Here is a 17,360-nt window from a genome sequence, read left to right as displayed (position 1 = left end):
AGGCACCGGCCCACCACGCAGCCCCTCCGCTCCTGGCCCGGCCCCTCAGGTGTCAGGGAAGGGGAGGAGGAAGCCCCATAACCCCCCTCCCCACACCCCCCACCACAGGAGAGCGCGCCGCGGCCGTTAGAGCCGTTACAGCCCCCTCACACTGAGGCGCCTCGCGTGAGCTGAGGCGGGAACAGGGGGAAAAGGCGGGAACGGGCTCCCACAGGAGGCCAGAAGCGCTGCAGATGGGTTCGGGGCTGCGTGGTGGGCCGGTGCCTGCACGCGGAGACCCATCCGGGGAAGCGGCGAGTTTCTGAAGGAGCCCCTCAGTCGGGTTTTCTTAAATCTAGTGCAGGCGATGGCAGCGCGAAACCTTATTGTGCCGATATTTAAGCCTGAATTGAGGTAACAGTTACCTAAAGTATGCTTGTTTGGTTGTTTGGGTTTTTTTTTCTTTTTAAAAGCAGACTTGAAGTTTTCTAGATAGTCCCTAGTTTTTACAGCTCACCATAAAGACTCCGGTACAGGAGAAACGAAATTAATTGAATTAATAACTTTTCCCCTGCTGTGAAGGTGTTCCACGGATATTTCTGTGGAAGGTACCCCTCAGTAGGATAGGACATCAGAGGTCACACTGTGGCTGGCATGGAGAATGCCAATATATACAATATATACAAGTCCTGCTGCTACACTGTCTCTAGCAATAAAAAAACTAGAGACATATCAAACGTTGCTTACAGGAGCCAAGACCAAAACAAAATCAGGTGGTTCATCTGGTGCTACAGTATTGTGGAATTCCTTGCCGAAGGGTGTAGAGACAAAAAGAATTTCGGAGACACTGCAGAGGGATTGGAGGAAAGATCAGTTTACCGACAGGCAAACCACACTAGGTTAAAGGAATCCACCAACCCAGATGTAACTGAAGGCAGAGACCACTTGGCAGAGCTATATGCCCTGCACACACACCTTTCCCTGTGGCATCTGTTTATCCTCACTTTGGGTGACCATAGGCTAACTGAACCTTTGCTCTGAATAACTGTGGTTATGCTTATGTGCCTCCTAAAGTTTCCTAGGTATCTGGTAAGGGCAAGCACCTCACTGGGAATATCTCTGTATTTTTCAAAAAAATGCTGAGAGTTCCATCCCATTATTAAATTTTAGCCAGAGAAATTAGTCTGTTCTAAAGTTCTGGGCAAAGAGAATGACTGGAAACCAAATTAGCCATAATCTAGGAAAAAACCCCAAACATTATAAGGTCTCACAAAAAACAGGAGTCCTACATTTGAGATGGGAAATAAGAAATCTTAAAAAATTGAAGGGGCTGGTGGATAGAAAAGGCTTCCTTTGCCTTTAGGGCTTTATGTGATAAAAGGGGATGGCATCTGTTGGTTTTTTTTGTTTTGGTTTGGTTTTTTACACATTGATTCTTTAGTTGCCGCAATTTTAGAATTAATTTCTGGTTTATGTTTGGCTTAAGATGTCTTAGCTGCTCTTCTCCACTCAGTAAAGAATAACATGTCATGGAATGCACTTTATCAAAGATAAAACTCTGGGCAAAAGCTCCGCATACTTTTGCCAGAACTCTTTGACTTCAAGTTTTTCTAGAAAGTACAGAAGTTTTTCCCTGAGTTGGGGGTCTTTTTGGATTGGTCTTGCAATTCTGATGTGCCTTTAAGACAAACATGTATCCTAATCTCATTTAGATTCTAAATATGCACTGACTGTGCAGTTGATTCCTTTTATTGTTGAATTGCTGAATTATGTTTATTCTAAGTTTTTTTCCTTTTCCTTTTTAAATTTTAGAATTACCCAGCATGTCTTCACTAACAGAAAAGGACAGACCAATTGTTCAGCTGTTACTGAACACTGGCACTTGCCCACGATGTATTTTGAGGTTCTGCTGCGTGGGATCACAGGCACTGTATAGACATCCATACAAGGTTGGTTCTTTGTATTCTTAATTAGAATGTGTGAACATATGAATGCTGTGCACTACCTTGGAGGAGAAGGTTGTTGTAATCTTGGGCTTTTTTTGCCTGAGAGGAGAGCACTTTGCAAAATTATTTACAAAAAATGACTTCTGCTATACTGTGCAATTTTGAGAAGTTACAAGAATCATAGAATGTGACACTGTTGTGGGTTAAATGTTAAATTTAACTGTGAAAGTTGCTTTCTATTCCCTAAAAACCCTAGAAAATGGGGCATGTTAGCTTCTCCACAACATGGCTCTATCACTTTTGAAGCAGAGCAGCTATGATTGTTCCCTCTTCTCTTTCCTTTACTGTAATAAATAGTAAATTGGCTGTGGGCAGTGCACTGATGCAGAGGAGAAACTATCTATGATCCAAACTTTATTGCCTCATGCTTCTTTCATCTTCGAGTAGAATTGGTAGGGAGATGTAATTGAAGAATTGTGGAGCACAGATTGAAAGGATAAACCTTCCTTTTTTAATGAGTCAACACAGTGTTATTAGGCATCCTGTTTAGCTGACTTGAGTGCTGAAATTCAGTGTTCTTCAGTTTTTTTCTAGCTGTGCACAATCATTCTTGCCTTTGTTCTTGTATTTCTCATACTCCTAAACTTGGTTTTGGCAATTCGTTTCTCCTCCGTATTGGTTCTTTGAGACCTCTCTCATTGTGTAGGCCAGCTAAACACCTCCATTTACTTGGTCTAATCTCTTGTCTTTATGCTTGCGTCTTCTGGTGTCTGTCTTGATTGTTTCACCTTTGTTCAAGTTCAGACTCTGCCAGGATTAATTTTTAAAATCTTTCTTCCTTTTCTATTTTCTGTGAATCATTTGAGATGTGTTCATTCTGTATGCCATCTTTTATTCTTTTGCATCTCTATCTAATTTTCCTCTGAGCTACAACAACACAGTGACTGCTGTCTTTGTTACTAAAGACCTTTTAATAAATCTTGCTGTCTGAACTATGTCTTGCCTCTATCATCCTTCCTAAAATTCAGAGACAATCAGGTAATTCTTCTCTCTCCTCACCTGCACACCCTTTAATTTTTGTAGGCTTCTCTCTTTATGTGAAGTTCTCTCTCTGTGTATTTAATTTCACCCTCACCTGTATCTGCTCTCATTTTCTTCCCATATACTAGCCAACTGTTTTTCTAGTCATCTGGGCAAATGGAGTTGGAGAAATTAAATTCTGACATAATCTAAATGACAAAAATGCAGTAAACATCTATTTTCATTGAATAGCAATGGGCCAAAGATAAATGCATTTCTACAAGTCAGGTCTGTAAAATATTTCCACTCTTCTTGGATGATAAAGAAGTCTGTGCAGCAAAAATCAGTTTCTCTGAATAACACTTTGAGAGAAATAGTGCTTGGAGCTTTTTATTAGTGTAAGTATCTTTGTGTATAAATTCCAAGTTATTCATTACATAGACTGAGGGTAAATTGGAGTGGTTAGTGCTGCCTTTTAGAATCGTGTTAGTAAGGGCTTGTTACAGCATTGGAGAAAAGAGGAGAAAACAACACTATGATTCCTCTGTTTGTGTTAGGATTTGATGAAGGATTTAAAAGAATTTCTGAAAAATAATCAAGAAGAAGAAGATACGGTTTGTTCTGATGTAGTTGATCCACCTTGTAAGAGAATCAGACTTGAACACACGGAAGAAGGGCCTGATGATCTGAACCACAATGGAGCCCTCCAGCAGATTCCTTTGGTTAACGATAAAAATGCTGCAATGGAGAACTCACCTGTAAAGGTTTGCAATGTGTGTTTGGGAATTCTTCAGGAGTTCTGCGAGGTTGAATTTGTTAAAAAGGTAAAATACCTGTGCTCAGTATTTCTGTGTACTTTTTCTGGAGCTTGTGTATGTATAGGTCCTATGGTATAGAGCTGGTGATTCAAAACACCATGCAGTTAAACAATTGAGGGAAAAATACCAGAAAACAAACTGAAACGTTTACTTATTTTGATTATTTGAAGTGTAGATGGCGCCATTCAACTGTGTACCGCTCACTGAGCTCACTGACTGTTTGCATACGTCCTGCACAGCCGGGAAATAAAACATGTCAGTGTTGTTTGTTTTGGTTTGGTTTGGTTTTTACCCAAGCCTTGTCATAATGTAACTTTTTAAAAAAATAGCAGTGCAGGTGCAATGGAATGTCTGCCAGGAGCATATTTTTTTAAGAAAAGGACTATCAGATACATGGTTACATGAATTTAGGAGATAACCTGAGGTTCAGCTGCTTAGATTACAAGGAAAACCTCACTGTAAACGATGACCTCTCTTTGCTTCTCTTATGTGAAGGGAAAACAAGGAGGCATCAGCTGCTGTGCTCTTCAGCTTAACTACATATTCCTAATATAACATGAGTCTGTCTTTACAAGGTACCCTATTTCAAAACCCACAGAGGAAGAAAATGTTTTGGTGATACAACAGATTGTAGATAATGGAGAAAATAAGAGTTAGGAGAGAATACAGGCATAATGAGTGTTGCAAACATCATCTCTGAGCAATAAAATTGCTTGCGTGACAAACTGAAATATCAGCTAGAAGAATCACCCTTGCATTTGAGATGTTTAACAGTTTCAACAGAACAGGATTTGGTTTAATAGCATTAATATATCTAAAAATGGGACTAAATAGAAAGCGTAGTATATAATTTCTGTTGTTGCAGCGCATGATGTTTCTTTTTTGTTTCCATGGGCAGAGTATGTGTATTTTTACAGAATCCACTTGTAAGACTTGTTTCAGTTACTCTCTTGAGTAGCAATGAAAAATCTGACAACATTTGTTAAGGCTTCACAAAACCTGATTATTTTGTAAGGAAACCTGAGATGTTGATTTCACCTTGTGAGCTCATAATTTGTCTTCAACATTCAGTAAAATCACTGACATTTTAGATGGCTGCTCCACATGTGTTTAATCTTACTTCCAATAGGGACATTTAGCCATCAGTGCTTGCTAGCCTACTTTAAAGTGGTCAGTGTGTGTTCAGGTTCTTACTTTATTTCCATTGACAAATTATTTTTTATGATGAAGAGTGATTATGAATTAATACTGTGGATACCTGTTTGTTCCCATCTTATCCTAGGTATTAAACCTTTTTATTCTCGTGGAGTTGTATCACTGCTATAAAGAAAGACATTCCGAGTCAGCTTAGTGAAATTTGTTGTGCTAAGATTTCAGTATACAATTGCTCTTAGCCTTAAAATAGCAAGTCTGGTGTTTCATAGGAATAAGGATTTATTAAAGGTTATTAGTAACTTTTTTTTAACTGAACAAAAAAGTTTATATTTCAGTCAGTTGTTAGAGATTACTCCAGTTTGTATGTTTGGCATCTATCTGAATGTGTATTAACATGGATTTACAGTGATTATGCTGGAGTAAAGAATATCCTAAAAAATTATCAACTCAATTCCATTGCTGTGGTTTAATATTAAAATCCTTTCTTTATAGGTGTGCCAAAAGGTTAATTCCGCTGACTACCAGTTCACTAGTTTTGTATTTTCTGTGTCACTACCCCCACAGCTGTCTGTTAGGGAGGTAAGTGTTTACAGATATTTCTTCATAACTGAAATACATGTTAGAGAAAGTAACTGTGGAATGTACAAGCTGGAGGTGGTTTGATTTTTAATTGCTATTATTTAAAAAAACCCCTAAAAACACATGCTAGAAGTGAAGTCTGCTCTCCCCTTCCTTGTTGGTATTATTTTAATTAATAAAGCGTCTGAGTTGCTTCAATTTTTAGTTAGCCCAGGAGTTACTTTACATCTGAAAATCTAAAAGGAGTTTCTTTAAACCCTCGGTGTATTGCTCCCTTTGGTATGGATGCCAGCTCTGCTTTGTGGATCTTCTCAGAGAAGAAACTGCACAGCTGGTGCCTTTCCTGAAATAAATGATAATTGCTAGTGCCGAATACAAATGAAGGAATTTGAAGATGAACTCTTTAACTGTTCAGCTTTTTAAGTGATGTGAAAATACGCGTTTTAATAGTCACCTGTCTTGGGCATTGTTGAAAGTCTCGATTTGTAAAACTACAGTTTATAGCAGTTATAAAACTACTGATTTTGATGGCAGTTTTAATCAAACGTAAATTGTTTACATTTCAGTCATTTAATCATAGAGGATAATGATAATACAGAGGAGTGTATAACCCTGGTGTTATTTTTGTTTTTTTAAATTGAGGGAGAATACTAAGCATAGTGTAACTTGATCAGTAAAGCAACAATTTTTGCTTAGCTGTGAGGTGTTTTATGATGTTCCCCTGCTTTCTGATATAAAGTGATGCAAAAATATTCTTCTAAAGGGCAACACTTAAATCTTTGTGATAGATGCCTGCTGTGGTAAGATGTAGTAGAAGCTTCAGTGAACATGGCAGAAAGAAGTGTAGGTGATCTTGGATTTATATATAAACCCATGGTCTATTCTCCTCCCACAGTTTGTTAAATAATCTACTACACTTCTAGTGTTGATTTGTACTGTTAGTTGTGGCATCTCGGGCAAATGCCAGTGTAAGAGCTACATTGTGCTAACATATGTTCTACTTCTAAGTCTTCTTGAACATAAGATTCTCTCCTTCCCATCTGAAATGAAGCAGAGTTGGTGTGTTTGCTTCAGCTGTCACTGTGTCTGGTAAAATAATGCCAGAATAAATTGCTTTGTGCTTTCTGGTTGGATGAACTGCCCTTATTCCCATTTGATTTTATTGTCATCCAAACAGTGAGATATGTCAAAAAAAGCACTAGGCTAGGTGAGTATAGAAACACACGTACGTGTGCCCACGATGCTCTGTAAAACTCCAAATGTCGGTCAAACTCACTCCAACTTTATGCACAGTGTAAGCTTAAATGGTTACAAAAAAAAAAAAAAGAAAGAGCCTAGCTTTAAAATTACCTTTTTTTTTTTTTTTTTTAATCCCATAGCATAGCTATGTAATGATGGAGGTGAGGAAAGAAAAATTTGATGCTGCTCTTCTTCCTCACCCTCTTAGTGGTCTTTGCCAGAATGCCTCGGTAGAGGGTGTTATTGCATTGCAGTTCTAGCTCAGTGATGTTCTCACACTAATCTGAACAAGCAGGGCAAGTGTTTCTGTCTGCTTTTGAGGCAGCCTTGGCCGTAAATGGAAGCAAAAAATAATATTTTGCTTCAGAGAGTTCCTTTTGCTGATTGAAATGTTGATGATACACCAAGACTGTGTGCACTGGAAAAACCGTCTTGGCAAATGCAGTTGGTAGAAACCCAGATTTATTACTTTATTATAACTTTCTCTTTTAAGTGCAGTAAATTATTAGTTTGATAAAAGGGATGAGATGTCATTTTTAACCTGTCCACCTGCTTCATTCGAGGTATCTTGTCCTTATGTTCAAGCAAACAAACAATACTACAGTGCTTGGTACAACCAAGGGAATAAAATTGTGGTGTGAGTTCAGAAATCAATAGGTGAAATGGGATGAGTGAGTAGGAAGCTCTAAAACCAGATCTGTTCTCTTTGGAAACAGTTTTGGTTTGTCTGGGAGCAGATCTGCATTAGGAAGTTCCTGCTGTCCTTCTATTCCATCCCCATCTTGCCAAATGTTAAACAAGCTGTTCGTGTGGCTGTGCTCTAACTGAAGGGTTGAAAATGGTGGTGGTGGAGAAAGAACCTGTTTAAAATCATGGGGGTTTATTTACCACCTTTCTGTTTATCACTTCAGAAAAGAATTGGTAAAAACCGTTCCTGTTTTACAGTTACAGAAAAGCAGGAAGTAATATAATATTTCAAAATATCTCAAATATCTCAAAATGCTTTCTGTTGAAAAGAGGTCTTTTGTTAAATTCTGCTTTCGATTCTTTGAACTGCACTGTACAAGAATATAGGTAATTTTAGCATAAAAGGACACCCCAAAGACAGCCTCCCTCCCATTGACCTTTTGTATGACACACAGCTTTTCTTTGACTTATTTTTAACAAAAAAATCAGAAACTACCTTTTAATATTGCCTTCTGCTAATTTAATGATGACAATTGTCATCCTGCCAAGTCTAAAATGTACAATAGAAGAGTGGCACATAAAATTTACATTGGTGTAGTATTTGTATCTGCAATACAAAGAAGCTATCAACCCTTTCCACAAGTAGGATACTTGATTAAAATAAATTCTAAATAAATGAGTCCAAAGTTTATGTCAGACAACTGTATTAGAATATGAAGTGAGTCATGCCCTTCAAAAGGGTGACTGTTAGCTACGTCTGTAGTCTCAGTTGTGATCCATCATCCTGGTACTTGCTACAAGGACATGAATGCAAATAGCATCTGTAGTCATTACTCCCTGTAGGACTGTGTGTACCTCATCATGGAATTCCCCATCTCTGAGCTCTTTTCTAATACAGTGAAAAAAAGCTGTGGCTGGGATTGCACATGGTATTTCAACTGTTGCCACTGTGATCCCTCAAATAGCATTAGAATAATATCCTGCAGCTGGTAATCAATATAGTGCTTGAGCCAGTGTATTTTAGAAATATATTTGCTGTTAAGCGTTGCCCTGCAGGCTTGAGCTCTGTAATGAGCATTTTTCATTTCCAAACCACTTCACAAACATAAAGTAATTATGAAGTAGAGGGATCTGATCCCCTGCTTCACATACAGCTGGGAGAGAGTGGAGCAGGGGAATGAAGGCATAGGAGTTGAGGGGTTTTGCTGGCTTGGTGCTTGAATGTGGTTTGGAATTTGGGATCTTTTGGCTCCTGTGCTCACAGTACCCTATTCTATTGTTTCCCCTTAATTGAAGGAGAAAAGTAATTTCTTGAATTCTCTTTCAATTTTGAAGTCAAGAGAGAGGAGATGATATTTGGCCTGTGGTCTCATTTTAGCATAGCTACTTAGATCCAGAAGTTTTCTCTATTTTGTAATAGTACCGCTGTAAAACAGGGGAAAGGAGTGAGATTAGCCACTTGAGTGAGTACCAAACCTACATGTGATTTAAATCAAGGTGTATGAGATTTATTTCTTTTTTTTAAATTGGCATTTGTGAAATGCAGATTTCTAGACCCAGTTCTATGGTTGTCATATTCTCTAGTTCAGAATTATGTTCAAGGAATTTCAATTGGAAACTATTTTTCATTTATGATTGTATCTGGGTTATGCAAACAAGATTACAATATACTTCATGGTGTTTTGTGAAGCAGTCTCACTCCTACTGACTACATATGCAGGGTAATGTATCACACTGAGTTTGAGTAAACAGTATTCCATCAGTACAACTGTATTTATTTTGTGCTGTAGCATGCAGTTTTTTGTATTGAACAAAGTATGGATCCTCTCTCCACCATCCCTCTTTCCCCTTAATATTTCTAGCACTGTTTTTAGGATTCCCTTATTCTATTAGATGTACCAAAGGAAGGGTAATAGACATTTTTCTGATAGAGTTCCTCCATCAGCATGTAAGAGATATCTGTGATGTGGTTCCTTCTGATATAGTTGGAAAGATGATGTGATCCTGGCTCTGCTCCTTTAAGTTTGATAGATATTTTCAAACCTCTTCATTAGATTATTTCCTTGACAATAGATAGTCATTCTTTTGACAGGGTTTGGGAGGAGGTTATTCCTAAAGCATCATGTATGAAGAATGAAAGACAGAGAAGGGATTTAAAGTTCTGAAGAATTTAAATCATTGATGTTCATTGCTTTTGAGATACCAACTCCTCTGGACATTGCATATATATATGTGGTTGTAGGACAAGTGTATGGAGTCACCTTTCTTTGACACTTTACTATTAGTCTGCGGTTCACAGATTGGAAACTACTGATTTTGATTTTTTTCATGACAGTTGTTTCAAGCCAAACAACTTGATTTTTGGAATTCATCTTTGGTGAGGATGGTGAAACTAGGTGTCCAGATGGTGTATTGACAGTACAGGTTCTATTAGTTAAGTGGTGTCCTGCCAGTCTTAACGTCTGTTGTTGTTAGTAGAGGAAGAACTGAAAATGTTATTGTTGTTGTTGCTTCATTGTAGGAATTTTGGAGGGGAGTTTTTCTCTTCTTATTAATTGCTTTTGCACTGATAGCCATTCTGTTGAAACGGAAACATTGTACAGGTCTTCTGAGTATCTGTGTCCAACATCACTTCTTTTTTTCTGCTTAATTCAAGACCTAATAGAAAAGCCATTTGAGGTCAAATTTAAAATTCTAGTTAACTGTAATGCACTTCAGTTTAGTAAAGTACATTTTCATTGTGATGCAGAGAATGGCAGTCATTCTTGGCTACACAGAGACAAAAATTAAAGCCTAAAGCACTGAACAATTAATGACACCGAAGTAATAGATCGTTTTGTGGAATCACTATGTCAGTACAAAGAGAAGTGAGTGAGACTGCAAAGAGATGCACCTCTAAAATGTTTGGTTCCCCAGTTCCCAAGACCAGAGTTTGGTAAAGATATGGTTTTGGAAGCTTTTGGCATAAGCAGGGTTGCTTGGAAGTCTTCAATTTCTTGATAGTTGTTAATTTTGTTAAAGTCTGTTAGCATTGCACTGATTTGATGGCTGTTGCTTCTTGGTGCTTACTTTTGTATTTTTCTATTGTTCTTTCATACCACTGGTAATTTTAATTCTGTTTTTGATCTTTGTTATAACTATTATTAATTCTTATATTGCTGAGTTCCATTTGTTGGGTGTGATGCTTAAGTGATGGTTCATGGTCTTCTTTCCTGGGTAGTGTCATATCTAAGGTGTCTGCCACATTATGTTTCTTTACATATATAAGGCTGCTAGACGGGAGTAGAGTTTGAGGATTTACAATGCACAGACTGAGGAAAATCAAGCATTAGAGCAGGCTGACCAGAGAGGTGGTGCAGTCATCATCAGGAACTCATCAGAGCCCTGAGCAACCTTGTCTGATTTCATAGCCAATCCTGCTATAAACAAAAGGTTGGATAGAGACCTCCTGAGGTCCCTGAATTATCCTATGTTCACATACGCAAAGCAAATATTACTTTTTGGAACCTCTGCTCAAAGAAGGGTATCAAGAGCTGCAGAAGGTGGGATTCACAGAGAATCTGCACAAAGCAACAGAGGAGCAATTGGGAAATGAAAAAGGAGAATTCAAGGTTGAATCTGCCTGTGATTCTCAGATCACATTTTCCAGCTATTCCTACGTATGCTATGTGATAAATGTTAGTGAACTCAAGTGTTTGTACTAAAAGGCTCCTCTAATTTCTGGAATTGTTCCTTCTGTTCCTCAGCTTTCTCGTATTCAGCCTATGCCTCCTAAACTAAGTGGTGTGCTTTAAATAAGGGGGCAGTCCTCAGGGCAAGGGTTCATGATTACCATATGTCTTTTATGTCATGTTTTTTATAACGGATTATAATTGAATTTGTTGGTTTTTTAAATTTAGATGTCAAATGAGTTTTTATATACCATCCATGTAAATGCTATTTTTTGCATTTCTCTGTAGGATAGGTAACTGCTAGCTGCACTTGACTTAGGCTGTCAGAGTCTTTTTCTAAATATAGTGTTAGTAGCAAGTTTCAGAGTGTGTTTACTGCAGCATGATCTTTTTTTAAAGCCTCAAAAGGTGAATTGCAAAGTGATGTCTTACAAATAAAAACAAACATCAATTCTATCTTTCAACTTCTAAAAAAAATTTTAAAATCTAAATTAAAATCCTAATACTTGTTTTTCGTCCTGGGTTTTTAAAACATTTTTCCTTCTCCTAACAGTCTCTCAAATTGTTGGGAATTTTGAGCCTTAATTTCACTTGCCTTTATTTTTTTCCCTTTCTCTTCCTGGGCATGGCTTGTGACCTATAGCGTGCTGCTTGGCTGCTGGTAAAACAGGAAATGGGGTGAGTAATTTCTTTTGGCAACCCTCATACCACTTCTATTAGAGAGTTCTCCAGATTTAGAGAAAGGAGAGATACTCTTACTATAACTTTTTTCCAGCATAGTAGAAATGAGAAACCACTTAATGCAGTGGACCTGCTGAGACAAGTATGTTAAGAGAAAATTTTAACCAAGCAATTAATGCTATATTTTCGAGGTCAAGACAGTTGCTTTCATATAAAGGTACTTCTGCTAACAGTTGTGGAATATGTAGACTCACCTCCTGTCCTTGGCCAAGATTTTAACTTACTTTGTACTTTCAAAACTAATCCTAAGGCAGTTCAGAATTGGGATGTGCTGCCATTGATTTTTATTTCTTTTTTAATTGTCCATAGCTTTTACTGTCTGCCTGGCAAGAACTCTTTTATATAGACACTATTTTTCTATATAAATGTTGAGTACGCAAGAAGTTGATCTTGCAGTCTTGTCCAGTTACTTGATGCTGAAGAAGGACAAGATATTTTCTATGCATTGGTTGGTTTGGGGTTTTTTTACCTGCTTTGACCTTAATTGGGGTTTCTTACCTCTTTTGCCTCATGCTGTGATTATAGCTAGCATGTGGCATTCCAACTTGGACTGCAGGCTGTCTGTCCAACTGTACAGCTTCAGGTTAATGTAATGGTCCTGAGAGGTGCCCTGATGCCATGTGCAAGCCAGAATCTTCTTGTACATGGAAGACATAATGAAATACAGACCTCTTCATTTTGTCACTATATCTGGTTTAGCTTACATTAACAGTAGCTGAAAACTGTTAGTCAGATAATGGTGAAAAGTCAGTAATGTAGCAAGAAAAATATTAGCGCAGCTGAGTGTATGTTAGTTTTGAGTCTTATTTTTATACCTCAGAGTTTTGAAATCAATTTAAACGCTTGATTATTTGTGTACTCCAGGACACTCCCACTCCTGGCCAAATGAGAACGTATTAGAGCCATTTTGAAGCAGTGAATTGTCTTTGTGGGCAAGAGGAAAGAAACCCACTTGTCTCAAAGTTAGTTGAGGATACTGAACTACTCTTTGGTGGAAGCCATCTTCACTGGAAGTACCATTTCAAGATACTCATAGAAAGCTAAACTAAAAGATGATGAATCACTTCCTACTTTGAGACTAATTTAAAGCAATTGTTTCATTAAAATGCTTGAGAGAGGCTGAGGCCCTGCAGGGCAAGCATTGCCCACATAGCCTACCATTGGTGCCATTTGTATAGGAGGACATGCACTTTGCTCTGTAAGTTCCCAAACAAATGGTTTGACATGGTATGCTGGCGCCCTTACAAGCATCTGCTCCTTTTAACTTCTCTCTCCATAGTCAAAGACACAGGGGTCAAGGAGTCTTATGCCTGCAGAGGTAGTTGAGCCTGTTCCAGCAAGGTCAACTGAGATTGTCATCTGGGCTTTTCCTTTTAGCAATTTGTGCCCAATGGAGCCATGTCCTCCTTTAATGAAGGACCAGGTTGCCCTTTGAACCATAAAAATAAGTCTAACGATTTATTTAAAAAAAAAAACCAATAAATTATTTTTGTCCATCTCTCTTAGTTCTTCTCCAGGTAGATTCTGGAAAGACCTTTGTAACTTTTGCTCAATCATGAAGCTGTGGCATGAGTTTCCTCAGTACATGTTCTGTACATAAAAAAAAAAAAAAATAAAAAGAATCTGTATTGCAATGTTAGTGAAAAAACCACTGCCAAAGAGAAGCAGGGCAAACCAGGATATTACTTAGGGTGGAAGCTGGACAGAAGGCTCCTTAGCAAGTAGCATGGGTGGTGCCCTGCAGGATCCAGATACTCAGTTTATTTAAACTGAACTAGAAACTGAACTAGATGTTGATTTACTATCGGAAGGGTCTCACCTCTATCTACATGTGCCTTTGTCTTTCTTGTGTTAACACAAGGGCTTATGTGACCACTGGGAGAGCTGATCACCTCACTGATCTGGCTGAAAAAAACCCACTTTTTTTAGTGGGTTAGGGTTTGCTTTAAATGGGATCAATGGAGTGGTGTTACTTAACATGCTGTGTAGTCAGCAGGCAAGTGCTGGCAGGAATGCACGACCAGAGGCAGGGAGGAGGCAACATAGTCCTATCTGTGCTTGAGCTGACCTAAGCTCTAGTAGATATACCTTTAGCTACTCTCTGCCAAACTCTTATGTGTTTATTGGGAAGCATTTTACATGGAATCCTGGTCTGGCCTTAATGTTTCCTAAGAGCTTTGTTAATTCAATATAAAGATTCAGCGCTGTTATAGGAGGTTGTGGAACAGCCTTTCATTCTCTCATGCCATGGTCTGTATGCTTAGTACTTTTGTCCTTTTTTTATTTGTGTATTGCTTGTTTACCTGGTACTAGTTACTTAAGTTTGTCTTGAAATATTATATGTCATGTATCTATCTTTGACAAACCCCTGTGCAAGTTATTATTTCTTTGTGATTCAGAAATCTGGGCCTTTCCTTGGCAAAGGATGACATTGTTCAGCTGAAAGAAGCTTATAAGTGGATTATTCATCCCCAGTTGTCAGAAGAGTTGGGTGTTCCTGCTGACGGAAAGGTGTTGTGTAAATACAAAACTTTTTTTCTCTGTGTCTGTTTGGTTTTTTGTTGGTGTTTTTTTTTTCATACATGGTTTGTGTGTGTGTATCTATGTATTTATATACTTATATGTATGAGGGGAAGAAAATAAGAAAATAAAAATACATACTTTTTTCCCTCATTAACAGCTAAACAAGTTGCACTGCTTTTATGCTCACTGGAGGGGGAAGCAGGGGGGGAAGTTCTTTTAACCTGAGATCTCCAAGCCCAATCAATTTTTGTACACATAGATCATTGCATCTTCTGAAACCATTGCAGTCTTTTGCTACATCTCTTGCTCTTGGGCTGCCTTCCTCCTTTCATCAATGAGAATTTTTCAGTTTTCTCATTTTCCAGGACCTTTGTTTTTCAGGGGCTAAGGAATGCTCATGCATTCTTTCTTTGCTCTCCTATTACTGCCAACACTTTTACTGCTCTGTGAGATAAATTGTTCAGGTTGTTGGCATATTAAATTCTATGGATAAATTATATTTGTGAAACGTACTGAAAGAGGAAAGTCTGGTCCTTGTTCACTTTAACAAATGCTAGATAAAGGCATGTTGGAACCTGTAATACCTGTAAGTAGGCAAACTGCTTCCAACTTTTAGATTCTGACTAACATTCTTAAAATGTTTCTGAAATGCACTGACAGAACATGACATTCGGATGTTGCCAGACAGATTCAGAAACACCATCGTCTTGAATGTAAAATTTCTGCAAACATGGCTAAAACTCCTGCTGAGGACAAGGCAGTCTGCAGTTTTTACTTGTCATCAGCCATAGGACTGACCCCAGGACTAGACTCACTGAGTCTTTATGTTGATTTGTCAGCTTCCATAATAATTACAGATTGTCTTTTCCCAGGAGTGCTAATTGAAAGCATCCCTTTTGTCTTACTGAAGAAAGAAAGAAAGAAAGAAACACTCAGTTACCCTGAAGATGATCCAAGAAGAAAGAAACTTCTTACATACCAAGATAGCTAGAGCTCAGCAACACTTAGGCACTGAGCCACTCCAGACATCATTGTACCACAGAAGTTACTTGTCTAGTGCTCTTTATCTACGAGGCACTTGAATATTAGCCAATCTTTTCAATAGCCCCCTTGAGGTATTCTGGTGTCTGAATAACAGAAGTAATGAGTGTTGTTTGCCCAAGGCCAAAGAGGGAATTGGGGGTAGAATTGAGATTACACTAGAGTTTCTGGTCTAGCTGTCAATCCACTAGGACATGTTGCCTTTCTTTGCCCCAAGGCCATACAGTCATTGCAAATGAAGCCCCTGACAAAATTTTACGGTGGTGACTACTACGGGGTTTTTATCTTTATTCCACGCTATGCACTGCTCTCCCAGAAGGTTTGTGAAGTTTAGTGACCGTAATAGGCTTTGAGCATACACTGTCTCTGACTCAGTTCCCCCTGTGCAAAATTAGGCCAGTATCTATGGTGTGTAGGTCACTCTTGTTTTTGAAGTGCTCTCAGATAATCTTTGGTTACTTCAGAAATGCAAATGCTATTATGGCACACGTTTTAATGGCTTTAGATGATGTTGTAGAATCAATGGGTGACTTTCTCTTTTGTCTACCTCTTTACTGTTTTCCTATTACTGCAATAAGGATGCTTGAGAATATCATCCCTGTTTGTTTAAAAAAACCCTATTACCTTCTTTTTTTTTTTTTTTTTTAAATTTAGAGTTTGTTTGAAGTTAGCGTGGTCTTTGCTCACCCAGAAACAGATGAGGAGTGCCATTTCCTGTAAGTTTTTATATAAATAACAAAAGATCTTTATCTAAATATTGTGCAACATTGTTGGTTTGGATTTGCTACAAATGAGAGTGTTTATAAAGTAGTATGCGGCCTGCATCTAAACTTCCTCATATTCAGATAGAGTTGCAGAGCTCAACATTACACCATCTGGTTAATTCTGTGCTTTAAAGCCAATAAACAAAGCCATCCAGAATTTTGATTTGACCTGGAAGGAGAACGTTCAGATAATTTGTTCAATTTCAGCCCTTTTCAAAGTCATTATGCTCTTTAGTATAGGCATAACATTTAAAAAAATAAATTCTAATCATATAGTTGCAGGTGGGGAAATCTTTTGAGGTCATGCCTAGGTTTTCCTGCGCTTACAGGAGACATGGATGGAAGGCTTTCAAGTGAGTTAATCCAATTTAGCTGGTTGATTAAAACAAACAGAAGTTCCCTGGCCACTACATGCAGTTTTTGGCCTGGCCCAGTAGGCCATCTGCTATACACAAAGAAGCAAAATATTTCTGTGAATTTAGCTGCCATTTAATCTGATTTCTCAAAATCTAGCTCTAGTATATTCTGGATAATTATGTTCACTCTTCCTGTTTGCTGATGCTTCCTGGAAAAGTTAAATTTCACTCAGTTTCATCACTTATGCTCCTGCCGCAAGTTAAATCTTAGTGTAGAAAGAGGCTCAATGGAAACTTCTCTGCTGCATAGTGAATTCATCTCTTGAGGCTATAAATTTCCTTTGCAGGCTTTATATATTTCCCTGATTTTACCCCTTCTGGCAATTTGTGATCTTTGTTTGAATGCCTGACCTGCCACCTTCTTGGCTTTCGGCAACTGCATCTTTGATTTGTCTTGGGGTGGGGAATGAGGGAGTGCATGCTTGGTGACAGAGCAGGTATTAGAAAGAATGGATTAGCAGTGTTTGCTGAACATCTTCCCTTTCCAGCTTCTTCAAGACTGGGCAAAAGAGGAAGAAAGTAACAGGGCCAAACTACAATTCTAGATAATGGTACCTGCAATCCTCTGAAAACATGAGTGTTTCTGGATCCTGCACCCTTTTGTTCTTACTTATTTAATTTTACTTGGTCCGTTCTTGTTTTCTGTAGTGCTCTTCCTTCCTCTGAAACCTCTTGGCTCTTATTTTCAGCTCTTCCTTCCATCCTTTTTGAGACATTTCAAAAATACTGATGTTGAGCATGTTACGGTACCAATGTTAGAGCTCCAAGCAGAATAGTTGTA

At 38.3% G+C, this 17,360-nt stretch overlaps 2 protein-coding genes across 5 annotated transcripts in view; one reads left to right on the top strand and one right to left on the bottom strand.

Annotated features, from left to right (window-relative positions):
- The window catches only part of PEX13 (peroxisomal biogenesis factor 13), a 7,542-nt gene extending 7,260 nt beyond the window's left edge, over nucleotides 1–282 (bottom strand). The window contains exon 1 of the mRNA XM_026844683.1: nucleotides 140–282. Coding sequence (XP_026700484.1) covers nucleotides 140–282 — 143 coding nt within the window. The remainder of the gene's footprint in view (nucleotides 1–139) is intronic.
- The window catches only part of PUS10 (pseudouridine synthase 10), a 47,611-nt gene that overhangs the window by 11,742 nt on the left and 18,509 nt on the right, over nucleotides 1–17,360 (top strand). The window contains exons 1-7 of one of the 4 annotated variants that reach the window (XM_026846205.1): nucleotides 276–393; nucleotides 1,792–1,928; nucleotides 3,503–3,769; nucleotides 5,411–5,497; nucleotides 11,738–11,772; nucleotides 14,235–14,346; nucleotides 16,054–16,115. In XM_026846205.1, the coding sequence (XP_026702006.1) occupies nucleotides 1,803–1,928; nucleotides 3,503–3,769; nucleotides 5,411–5,497; nucleotides 11,738–11,772; nucleotides 14,235–14,346; nucleotides 16,054–16,115 (689 nt within the window). In that variant the 5' untranslated portion in view covers nucleotides 276–393; nucleotides 1,792–1,802. Of the gene's footprint in view, nucleotides 1–275; nucleotides 410–1,791; nucleotides 1,929–3,502; nucleotides 3,770–5,410; nucleotides 5,498–11,737; nucleotides 11,773–14,234; nucleotides 14,347–16,053; nucleotides 16,116–17,360 lie in introns of those variants that run through there. The other 3 variants (XM_026846204.1, XM_026846207.1, XM_026846208.1) reach the window with 3 other exon arrangements.

The sequence above is a fragment of the Athene cunicularia genome (assembly GCF_003259725.1).
Source record: "Athene cunicularia isolate RWA chromosome 3 unlocalized genomic scaffold, athCun1 chr3_part1, whole genome shotgun sequence".
NCBI lineage: Eukaryota > Metazoa > Chordata > Aves > Strigiformes > Strigidae > Athene > Athene cunicularia.
This window is presented reverse-complemented; position numbering and strand designations above follow the sequence as displayed.